We start from the raw sequence: 12822 nt of genomic DNA on the forward strand, positions 1-12822 counted from the left end.
AGTCACTATTCTAGTTTAGAAAATTTAACCACCCATGAAGCATCCAGAAAACCCAAAGAGCAAGGTTTATAGATACCTATTATAAAGGGAAATCTTGCTTTTGGATAATAAGAACAGATCTCTCATCTTGAACATTTTTCTAGCCCCCAGTTTCTAGTTCAGGACCCAAAGTAAGCAGTTTGCCAGTCTTACCTAGTGGAAGTCCCAGGAAGTGGGCGTCCTGTGTCAACTAGGACACACCAACAATAGCCAGTGGACTGGTGGCACTGTACTGGCTTGTAGAGCCCTCCAGGGGCACATTCTGGGATAACGATGCCCTCCCGGGGGTTCTGACGAGCTTCTTCTAGTGCACTCTGTCTTTCCTGGTCACATGAATGGACTTTCTCTATAAGAATCAGTAAAGACAGATAGGTTATCACTTTCAGAATCTAGTTACTGGGACAAGACTCAAAAATAAAAGATGAGGACCTGGCCCAGACCTGCATAAAAGAGACCTTTATCAAAGAAATTAAATAAAAACCTTCAGTGTGGGACCTGGTGTTCCTTTCTCTTGCTAATAACAGTGGCACCTACAAGTACGCCATTCTAATATTTGCCTATTGGGCAATTATTTTGCCTTTTTTTATTGTCTCCCCATTTTACAGATAAAGAAACTGAGGCAAATAGCATTTAAGTGACTTGTCAAAGTTCACACAATTAGTTCTATTTCTGAGGCTAAACAAAAGGAAGAAAATAATTATTCCTATTTGCTAAAGATTCAGCAAAGAAATTTCATTAAAACAGCAGGATACAAAATAAGCCCAGAAAAATCATTAGCATTTCCATGAAGCAATTACAAATGTAGGAGAAAGTGACAGGGAAATAGAAAGGGTCTTCCTGACTTTAGACGTAATACTGTCAGACTTAATGTAGATACTTGATCAGCTTTAACCCGACTGCAATCCAGAACTCCCAGACTCTACTGATCCCCCAGCCTCAACCTCTCCATCAGGAAGAACTACAGAATGTACTCTCATACATGTTGAGCTTTGTATTGGCTTCATTTTTATTTTTTTAAATAAAGGAGCTTTGTCATAGCATCTCATTTCTCTACCTTATCTTGAAGACCGACCCATCCATTTTTTTTAATTTTTTTTTTAAACCCTTAACTTCTGTGTATTGACTTATAGGTGGAAGAGTGGGTAAGGGTAGGCAATGGGGGTCAAGTGACTTGCCCAGGGTCACACAGCTGGGAAGTGTCTGAGGCTGGATTTGAACCTAGGACCTCCCGTCTCTAGGCCTGGCTCTCAATCCACTGAGCTACCCAGCTGCCCCCAACCATCCACCTTTTTAAATGATAAAAGTATATATTTAAACCCCAAACTAATATTATTTGCAAAGGGAAACAGTAGATACTTTATATATATATATATGAAGGAGGCCCATGTCCCCACTATTATTTGACATAATTATAGAAATACTAGTCATAGCAATAAGAGAAGGAAGCTAAAGTCATAAACATCAACAAAGAGGAGAAAATAATTATCCCTGTTTGAATGACTTGCTAGAGAATGAGCAAAGAAACATCATTAAAGCAGCAGGATACAAAATAAATCCACAAAAGTCATCAGCATTTCCATATAACAGCAACGAAATGAAAGAGAAAATAATAGAAAGGACAGTTCCATTAAAAAAAACTGTACATGATGCATAAAACATCTGAAAGTCAATTTAGACCTAACACACACTTAAAGCCATTTAAATGCAGTTACAGAGAACTCTTCAAAGGCTGTGGTCCATCAACTTGTACAATCTTATTTCGATAGTGACAATGATAATGGTCTTAAGAACTTTGTAGAATTCTTAGACTGCTATATAAAATATATCTTATCATGATAAGAATGTAAAAATTTATAAATGGTATATAATAAAAAAGAACTTGAACTTTTATTCAAACATTTATTAAGCACCTATTCCAACCTGTGGCAACTAGTAGAGACACTACTACCTATTATTTGTTTGAATAAAAAAGTCCTTGACTTTGTTATTTCCAGCTCTGTTCTTCAGTTTCTTTTAATCCATATTTATCCTATTCTTTCCAGATGGAAGAACATTTTTCTTGATGGAGAAAAATGAGAGTTAAGTGCCTGTGCATCCTAGAAACATTGACCCTAAGTATAACACTACTGCCTATCGACCCCTATGATGCTTGGAAAGAAGGGCAAAATAGAGTAGGTTTGAAGCCAGTGAAACTTGGTAGGGGTTCAGATTCTAAACTTAAATCTTCAGCTAAGATATCTTGCATTACCTTAAGAAGAAGTCTTGAGCACTTTCCAAGGTATCCAAATCCAAAGGTCATTTTTTACTTATTTTCCTGACTCACATTTTATGATACAAGAAAAATGTGACACAAGAAGGGAGCACAGACAACCCTTTCCCCACCACCACCAAAACCAACAAGAGCTTTTTGTTAATACAATATATCATCACTGACATTCTCCAATGCTTCAGTGTGGTGTGGAGGTGATATTGGTTCTCCGAGGCTATGCCAATAGATTATAAACTTTGGCAGGTCTTTTTGTAAGAAAAGAAGGCTTCAAGTACAGGCTTTGCAATAAATGGAGTGACTATTTTCTAGGACTGGTCTAGCTAAATTGCAAGAGGCTTATCGCCAAAATACTGGTCACCAGGTGATAATTATTTTTGGCCACAGCAATCTATAAAGTATGTCTAGTGAACAGAAGGACTCTATCTACATCAGTGGAGGTAGCGTTAGCACTGATGATATCATGGATATTTTTAAGTGTTGAAGTTTATGTAATATAACTCTTTGACTGGAGCTTTAAATTAATGTATTATATGGGCCACCATTATGAAGTAATAAATGTGACTGAAAGAAAAACTAGGAAATGGAAGTTAGAGCTTTTCAGATAGGACAAAATATAATGGCTACACATTTCAACCATCAGATTCCAACATCATTATCCCCCAGCTCTTGTGGACATGTGAAATAAAACCCTAAAGAAACCACCTTACTAAAAGATAAGACAAGCTTTACAATTTCAACCTTGTTGGGAGATTTCTAGAAATTATTACCAGCTACTCTCAAATGTTTACGGAGAGGTTGGTGACTCATAGCACTTATAAAAGTCAATCAAAATGTCATATATTAGAAAAGTAGTATGAAACTGAAAGTACAAGTGTAAAAAGCTTATTTCATTTGAATTAGAAGCTCAGTCTGAATTAGTAAAAATTGTAAACTGTAGAATACTTTTAAAGAAGTTTAAGGTTTGTTGCTTTCAACTCATTCAGACTTGGGTGACAATACTTTCAAGAAGAGGCTCTTCTTAAAGGAATAGCTAAGGATGATTTTACACAATGAGCAATATTAACTCTTTAAAATAGTAAAGTTTTTTTTAATAGAGACTAAAAAGTCCCTTGAGCATTTTTGTTACTGTTAATTTGCTCTGAAAAGATCTGTTTTTCCCTTATGAAATGAAGACAATTTAATATTAGTCCCAATTCAGTTATACTAAATTACCTGCATCCAAATTAGGAAAGGGAAGGGAATCTGCTCTATGTGACATTGAACTTTCTTTCTCTGAATCCCAGTTTCCTAACCTGTAAAATTAAGGAGTCCAGGCTAGATGATTAGAAGAGAAATTAAATGCTTCCAATAATTCATTTGGTGGTTCTTTTCTAAAAGTCACATACTGATAAATATTTATAAAATGAGGTAATGTTTGTAAAGCACTTACTAGAGTGCCTGGCATGTAGTAGACACTATATGAATGCTTATTACTTTCTCCCCCTCTGCCCATTCATAACTATTCCAATCACCAGGGAGAGGTAATATTTTTACTTCACTCCCGTCTGTGCAGATAGTTAGACTATAGCCTTTCTTTCTAAACTACTTGAAGAAACTAGAATCAATCTGCCCCTATCTGAAGACACCAAACTCAGATACTTTTGGACTTTTGATATTTGAAGTGTCTGTCACATTCTACCCTCACTTTATCTTCCACAAATAGAATCTTTGAATTCATACCTGTCAAATTCTCCCAAGGATAATGAAGTTGGTTCCTGATTCAAGAAGAAAAGGTCTCTGAATCACTTATGGCTTCATTAAAAATGCTTTCCAGAAGTAGCTACTATTTTAAAAGCTGCTTTTCCTCAGAAGGGTTCAGAAAAGAGCAATATGTGTCACAGCGGGAATTAGGACCCTAAATGACACTATAGTTTAGTGCTTAACACAAGAATAAGGATTTAAAAACAGATCACTTTCTACTCTTACAGACCTTTTTTCCAATTGAAGGAATACAGTGAGTTCCATAACTGTACTGGGGAGGTAGAGCCAAAATAACAGAGTAAAGGTAGGGACTTGACTAAGCTCTCCCAAATTCCTCTCCTATCAATGTTAAAATAATGCCTCAGAATGAGTTCTGAAGTGGAAGAGCCAACAAAAGAATGGGATGAAACTATTTTCCTTCCCAAGAAAACCTAGATGGTTGGCAGGAAAGGTCTGTCTTACTGGGGTGAGAATAGTGCACAAGTTCTGGGCAGGCTGTGGCCTGGCAAGCCAATAGCAAGCTTTGGGGAAGGCTGAATTGACTGTGGTTTCCAGATATCCCAGATCAAAGACAATAAAAGGGTTGGACAACTGGTCAGAAGAAGATTATAGAGAACCCTTTTCTGGCACTAGTAGCAGGACTCTGTTGCATTGCCTATATGTGGCTCTAGGTCACAGTCCTAGAGTAAAGAGGAGCACTAGCAGGAGTGTGGACCCTGGAAACAGTTCTAGGGTAGAAAAAAAATTCTTGTGGTTGCTCACAGACCAGAGTATAGGCCAGGTGAAAAATGTCTTTCTGAATTTCACCCTTGTACAAGAGGACAATTTAAAACAAGCCTATAGCCCAAGGGAAATTCGGGACTGGAAGAAAAATCTAGGGGCCAAACTAGTGAACAGCATATGGTTCTTTGAACTAGGCAAACCCATCTTGCCAAAAGCTCTATATTACCTAGTTTGCAATGCCATTCACGAAAAAGGGTATTATGGCACCCAGGCATCAATTGATTCAGTATGACCTTTCTGGTTAGCACCTGGAATCTCCCCCTATGCCATACAAGTTTGCCAAAAATGCAAGATCTGTTTGCAGTTCAATCAAGGAGTTTGTAGGAAAAAAGGTCTTGGAGGCTGACCTCTAGCATACACTCCATTTGAATGCTTGCAGATAGACTACATATGCATGCCCAAAGATAAAGGATTCAAATATGCATTTGTCATAACTGACTGGTTGACAAGGTGGCCAGAGTTTTTCCATGCCAAAAAGAACAATGCAGCATTTGTGATAAAATCCCTACCGAAAGAAATCAATTCTAGATTTGGCATACCTAATAGTATTGGTTCAGACAGAGGGAGTCATTTTACTCATGCAGAACTCCACGAAGTCTACAAAAATCTAGGAATAAAAGGGAATTATCATGCCATTTATCACTTGGAAAACACTGGGCAGGTGGAAAAATTCAACAGAGAAATAAACTTATTGGCAAAGTCTGTACAGAAACTCATCTAAAATGGGCAAATGCTTTGCCGATAGTGTTATGGTATCTGAAAAGCAAACCTAGAGGGGACTTAAATCTTTCCCCATTTGAAATGCTATATGGCCAACCTGTTTGGCAAGAGATAGCTCATAAAACCCCATGTCTCAATGCTGGGCACAGATTGTGAACTGCATAAATATATACAGGCCCTGCAACAAAGACTCACAGAACTCCATGAATTTGGTTTGATTCAACAGAGCGTTCCCCTTGATTATGACTTGCATAATTTAAAACCAGGAGACATAGTGTACATAAAAAAACTCTACAAGAAAATCAGTAACAGACCCCAAATGGTTAGCACCCTATCAAATTTTGTTCACTACCCCTACAAGTATAAAAGTAGAAGGAAAAGATACGTGGTTCCACGCGACCCATGTGAAACCTGAAAAAACATACAAATACAGAACACCCAGAAAAAGTTCAAGATAGACAAATTACAGAAAGTGCTGAGGACTGAGAATTGAAATTCAAAATCATTGCAAAACACAAAATCATTGCAAAACATCTGAAAGTACATATAACACACACACACAAACAATTGATTGATATCACTGACAAAGCATCACAATTCACACTGTTCCTGCATTCAGACCAGAGAGCCCATCTGGCAACATGTATGACAACAGATAACATGTGACGGAGAAACAAAGAAGGAGAAAAGAATCAAGAGAAGAAAAGGAAATCGAGAAAATCACCAAAAAGAAAGATGCAGGAAAAGAGTACTTGAAAAGATATTGTGAAAAAACTTTTAAACTTTGAACTTCGCAAAAATGGACAATTACACAAAGAAGAGGACAGAAGGAAACGGTTTAGGTAAGACTGTAGTGTGGCATAGCACAAAAACATAAATTAACCTCATACTTTAGGAAAATGCAACCACAGTACATAGCATCAAGATACAAGAGGAATCTACAGACAACTTGAAGAAAATTGACAACTTTGAAGACATGGATGAGTATTTTGCATGAACAGTACAAAAAGAGAACATAAAACACAACACAAAACTGATATCTAGTCAAGACCTCATGCAAATAAGCGAGTGTCTGAAGATTGTGAAAATGCAAAATGTATATATGTCTATAATGTAAATAGTTGCAAATTCCATAAAGTTTTAACCACATAAGAAGATCAAGCAATTTTCTTGTCTGATTAACATCGATATGCAAAACTAACGCTTGTACAATGTATAATAGTGTAAATAATGTACATTTTATATATACCTGTAACATAGGTTGGAAAAGTAGAGTAGAATTGTAAATAATAGTCCATAACCATATATAGCATACTAACAATTTAGCAGATAATTTGGACATTAGACATAGGGAAAAGTACAGGAAGGCTAGGGAAGTTCAAAAAATTTTTTTTAGTGAGCCAGTGCAAGGAAATCATAAGAATAACATTTATAAGTGTTGTTGGATAGATAACTAAGAATACTAACATACTAAAATAGAGTCTCAATATAAAAATTAACATTGCATTTAAAACATAGGTAGTTTAAACATAATTTGATAATAGCTACGAATAATAAGATAGTTGTATTGCATTACTTGATAGACATATATTAAAAGAAGAAACAAGTTAAAACTCTGTTAAAATAAAAAATGGGTTAAATAATAACTTAGAAGAGTTTAAGGGATAAGAAAATTGTTACACTGTAAACTTAGACATTGTATTCAATGGAAAACTTTTCTTGTCACAAAATTATTTTACACCCTGTAAATATTGTTATATAAATTGCAACCCTTGTCTCCCTACCAACCTCTCCAAAACCCACCTTAGAATAGGAATAGATAGCTAATTAGTATAGTGATAAGAGAAGATAAGGATTTATTTTGGAAGGAGGGGGAACATAAGATAGGAATAGGAAATAGTGATGCATGAATTAAGTGGGACTTTTGGAAAAGTTCCCACCACACAAAACCGGGATTTGTTCAAGGGAGATGGGACAAAAGGAACCAGAGAAGAAGTTGGTGACAGTTGAGACCAGGGAGAATTCTGGGAAATTCTCTAGAGAAGGAAGGAGAAGGAGAGGACTTCTGGTGGAGGACTATGAGGAGAGAGGAGGTGGACATCCCAGCTCGGATCCAGTCCTGAGGGCTTCCTGAGGATCTTCTAATGGAAATTGAAACCCTGATTCCCTGATCAAAGCCATTCCGTTGCATCTCACCCATCAAGACTTCAACTATAGAGTTAGCTAAGTTTTTGGACTCCATTTTGGGAGCAATCTCTTAGTCTCCTTCTCCCATTCCCAACTTTGCTGAGAGATCCTTTTTCAGTCAAACCTTACAATTATAGAAAAAGATAGAAATAGAAAAACAGAAGGAGAAGGAGTGAGGGGAGAAGCTCGGGTGAGGAACCACTGGGGACCCCACCTAAGTGATGGACCCCATAGCAATAGTGAAGAGGGTACCCCAAAATCCCTCTGCCCTTCACCCCTTTCCCCAAACCATGAATTATTATTAATAAAAACTATTCATTAGTCAGATAGTGTCCCAGAGTGCCTGAGAGACAACAAGGGAGAGGGGAATCAGAGCTTGGTCTGGCTGCCTCCATCTTGAAGCCAGACCAACCACTGTGAAATTAACTGACTGGGGGGAGGTTTGTGTGAACCCCATCCTTATTCAAAATTGGATTGGGGTACCATATACCTCCTCTTATAGGGAAGCCTTGCCCCCAACTCCTGTGAGGCAGCATGACCATCCAGGTCATCCAGTTTCACGGCGACACCCCCTTAAAGTCTCCCAGTGTATATTTGGCCCCAGGGGAGAGCTGGAAGAGAGACTCACCACATAGACTCTCTCTCTCCCTTCTATCAAACATTGGTTACAGGCTCACTTTATTATTACAGCAGTTTTGATATTGCAGATTAGTGCAAGAAATTAAATGAGGATTTTTGGAGAGTTTTGCAGAAGCCATAGGTGACCCACCACAGCCAATAGATGACACAGAAAAAATTTAGAAACTCAGAAACGCACAAAATATACATCTAATATTGTATCATATTAACATATTTTCTCTTTTAATAAAATATACAGGAATCCCTCACCTATCATGGGAGTTTATGTTCCAGAGACCCCTGCAATAGGTGAAAATTTGTGAAGTAGCTACATTATGTTCATTTTATTTCATACACACACACACACATACATACATATATATATATATGCATATATATATAAGCTTTATAAACCCTTCCCACTCTCCTATAAATCACACTCTTATTAACCTTTCCCATATTCTTATAAAAACTTCATATGCTCTTAAAAACTTCCTATACTCCTAAACCTATGTAATTTTAACAATATTTTATGAAAACTTCACAAAAACACAACTGCAGAGGAACACTACATACAGTGGTCAGACATTGATGTGAAATAGGCAAGGAGAGATGCTGAACATATGAGCACAGTGCGGGAGAGCAAACAGACTGATGCTACGGTCACTGAGCCATTCAGCACCCAGGATTTAGAACACAGCACTGTGGTTGGTCGGTCGCCTTTCATTTTGTCAGCCAATAGTATGTGTGTATAATCTTATGTTGGCGAACTTGCATAAGAGGTAGTGGCCTACTGCATTTCCACTGTGTATAATTCATACACATTGTGTAGCATTCATACACAAAATCCTGCCATGTATTGAAAACTCCTCAATACAGAATTAGATATATATATTTTTAAAAATCCATGATACAGTGAAATCATAAGTGAAATGTGATGTAATGAGGGATAACTATACACATTTTAAAAAAACTGTTACTTTACATCTTAGAATCATATTAAATTTTGATTCCAAGGCAGAAGAGTGGTAAGTGGTAGGCAGTTGGGATTAAGTGACTTGCCCAGGGTCATAGGGCTAGGAAATTTGAACCCAGGACATCCCATCTCTAAGCCTAGCTCCCAATCCACTGAGTTACCTAGCTACCCCTACAATTTCTTTTTTAAAATTTAAAATAAGGTACTAAAAACATCCCCCCCCCAACCCTACCCTAAAAAAGAAAAAATTCAGACTTCTTTTCTGGTACAAATGGAAGGCCAAAAATTTTTATGCAGATTTTCCAGGTTGTCATGGAGGTGCTGGGCCCTAAACTTCCAGAATTAGGAAGGGATGCCTACACTGTTTTATGAGTCAGATTCTAAGAGCTCAGGGAACAAGATTATCTATTGCCTCAAGTGAATGATTTTCCTACAAATTAATTTTGACCATGTAGTAATTTTAATAAAGTTGCAAAGGTTGGCTAAGTCTAGATTACAAAGGGATTTACATATAAAGCAGAAATCTTAGAGGTAATAGGGAAACACTGGGGTAGAGTGTGAGTAGAGGAGACATATGTCAGACTTGACTTTTAGGAAAATCATTTGGGCAACTGTCTGGAAGATAAATTGGAGTGCAGAGACTCAAGGCAGGGAAAGCAAAAAGGAAAGTATTAAATTAGCCAATAGAAAGGTTATGTGCTGCTGAATGAAGCTGGAGAAAATCATGAAATGGTGCTGACTGGGTCTACTATAAATTTACATTAATCTCAGCTGGGCTTTCACTGCAGCACGACAATCCTTTTACATCTCCCTAATTCATGCATGGTAGCTCTTCTAAATCTTTTCTTCTCTACTCAAATCTCCCAAAACTTTCCCTCCTCCCTCTTAGCTAAGAACTTTGTCTTATCTTTTGCTGGAAAAAAAAAAGATAAAATCATTTTATTTCTTCCCTACACTTTGTTTCATACCATCCAAATGCTGTCTGCCATTTTCTCCTTATTCGCCCTTATCTTACATGAAGAGATATCCTTTTCATTGTCAAGTCAAACTCTCTACAAATATATGATCCTATTCCATACTGTCTTATCCAAAATATTGCACCTTCTATTATCCTACTCTCTCCATCTACTGACTAAGGCTTCCTTACTACCTAAAAAACATGCTTGTGTCTCCACCAACCTCAAAAGACCCATCTTTGATTCAACCATCCCCAATAGCTATAATTCCATATCTCTTGCATTTTGGACTAAACCCCCTGAAAAGGCTATGTATAATACATGTCTCCACTTCTGTTCCTCTTTTTTAAATTAATTTTTATTTTAAAATATTTTCCATGTTTCCATGATTCATTTTCTCTCCTTCCCCTCTTCCCTCTTCCCTTCCAGAGCTGACAAGTAATTCCACTGGGTTGTACATTTACAACATGCTCCTTTCTAATTATACTACCCACCCCCTTCTTTGTGATCCATTTGTATTGACCTCCTTAAAAAAGACACTTCGTCTTCTGACTGGACATTTTCACTGATTGTCCCTCATGTACAGATTGTTTTCTCTTTTTATCTGTGTTATCTTGGCAACTTTCAAATCCCACCTAAAATCCTACCTTCTATAAGTAGCCTTTCTTAATCTTGAAAAAAATTATTTCTAAAATTAAATGTAAAAACAATTTTAACATTTGGTTTTTTAAAATTTGAGTTCTAAATTCTCTCCCTCATTGTCTTCCCTTCCCCCACTCTGAAACAGTATAACCTTTAATAAAGGTGTTTTATACAGATATATATTTTAATTTTTTAATATTTTTAATCTTGTGAACATTTACATTCATTAAGCCGCACATGGCAATTGCCAACAAATCAGGAACAGGCCTCTTCCTCAGTTTAGGGATGGACCACAAATACAGAGAGAAAGAGATTTTTATATATTAAAAACAATCAGACATGGGCAATTAATTAAAAAGACACATTAAGGAATCTGATTTCCAATTGGATGAAAGATTAGAGATTTGTTTAATAAAGGTTTATTTAATGAAGGTTATACCTATGCGATCATACAAAACATATTTCCATTTTAGTCAGGTTATGAAAGAAAATAGGACCAAAAACCTAATCTGTCCATAATCCTAGTGCCTTCCTTCTGTTTATTATTTCTAATTTATCCTATCTTGTTTATACATGATTGTTTACATGTCTCCTTTATTATATTATAAGCTACTTGAGGTTAGGGATTTATTTTGCTTTATTTTTTATCCCCAGTGATATCCCAAGCTCAATGCTTGGAACATAGTAAGAGTCTTAAATATTTATGGACTGACACTGAATTAGGGTGGTGATAGGGTGAGTGGAGGAAAGGACACAAATGCAAGAGATGCCACTGAGTAGACAACTGAGGAGACTGTCAACTGATGGTGAAGGAAGAGTCAGAGAATTAAGGATAACACTGAGTCAATATATCTGAATAAATGTCATCCTTCACAGAAGTAAAGAAGTTCAGAATCTGGGTAGTTTTGGGAAGAGAAATCATGACTTGTGTCTTTGTCATATTGCATCTGAGATGCATTTGGCATATTCAGCCTGAAATGTCTAATAATTAATTGGCAATGTTGAGCTAAAGTTAAGAAAGACATCACAGGTGTCTTGTTTCCTTCCTTTCTCAGTTAGATGGTGAGCTTAAGAAGAGCAAGAACTGTCTCATATCAGATTATATCTCTGAGAGTCATCAGCAAAGCCATGACACACTGGAAGCTGATGTGATTACCAAAGAGAGAGGGATCAAAAAAGAAAAGAGGCTCAGGACAGAGCCTACACAGGTAGGAGGTAGTATATGAATATGGTTTTAAGAAAATAAAGAAAACATTTAGGCTATGTCCCCTGCAATTAGCCCTAACCGCATCCGCTAATCTAGTCCCTCTAGACTCCTGGCAAAAATGAATAGAATATTGAAGGAAAACCAAAAGTAAAGCCTTTTATAGGTTCTTTTTTTTACAGCTAGTTAAGTTTCTTGGTTTGGAGAATTTCTGGGTAAGACGGTAACATGAAATTTCATAAAGGAGTCCAACAGAGAAAAAAATTAGAAAGGTTATCATCTTTGGATAGTTGAAAGGGGCTAAATGATTAAGTGTCTATATTCCAATCTAGAAGAATAAAAAAAGTCTTTCTTCAGAATTCCAGAATTTTCAAGGGTCACAGAGGAAGCTAAGAAGACAAATATAGGGTTTAGGTGTGGTTTTGGTCTGCTTTTCTTGTTTTAGAAAAAAAGATGCAAGAGGAATATGCTAGGAAAGAAATGGGGGAGAAGGGGAAGTTAATATTTCTTTTTAGAATTGGAATGTGCCCAAAAAAGAGTTCACAAACATGGAGGAAAGGCTATTCTTATTTACATCAGATGAAGAAATGCTCAACATACATTATATAACAATATTGGGTTTGATATGGAAACATAAAAATGTAATAAGGAAGGGACATGGAGAGGGAGAAAAGCTGGCTTAAAAATG

At 36.7% G+C, this 12822-nt stretch overlaps 1 protein-coding gene across 1 annotated transcript in view; it reads right to left on the reverse strand.

Moving 5' to 3' along the window:
* SMOC1 (SPARC related modular calcium binding 1) overlaps positions 1-12822 on the reverse strand; it is a 249322-nt gene that overhangs the window by 16859 nt on the left and 219641 nt on the right. The window contains exon 8 of the mRNA XM_044664914.1: positions 193-385. Coding sequence (XP_044520849.1) covers positions 193-385 — 193 coding nt within the window. The remainder of the gene's footprint in view (positions 1-192; positions 386-12822) is intronic.

This window comes from Gracilinanus agilis, chromosome 2, assembly GCF_016433145.1.
Source record: "Gracilinanus agilis isolate LMUSP501 chromosome 2, AgileGrace, whole genome shotgun sequence".
In the NCBI taxonomy this organism is placed as follows: domain Eukaryota; kingdom Metazoa; phylum Chordata; class Mammalia; order Didelphimorphia; family Didelphidae; genus Gracilinanus; species Gracilinanus agilis.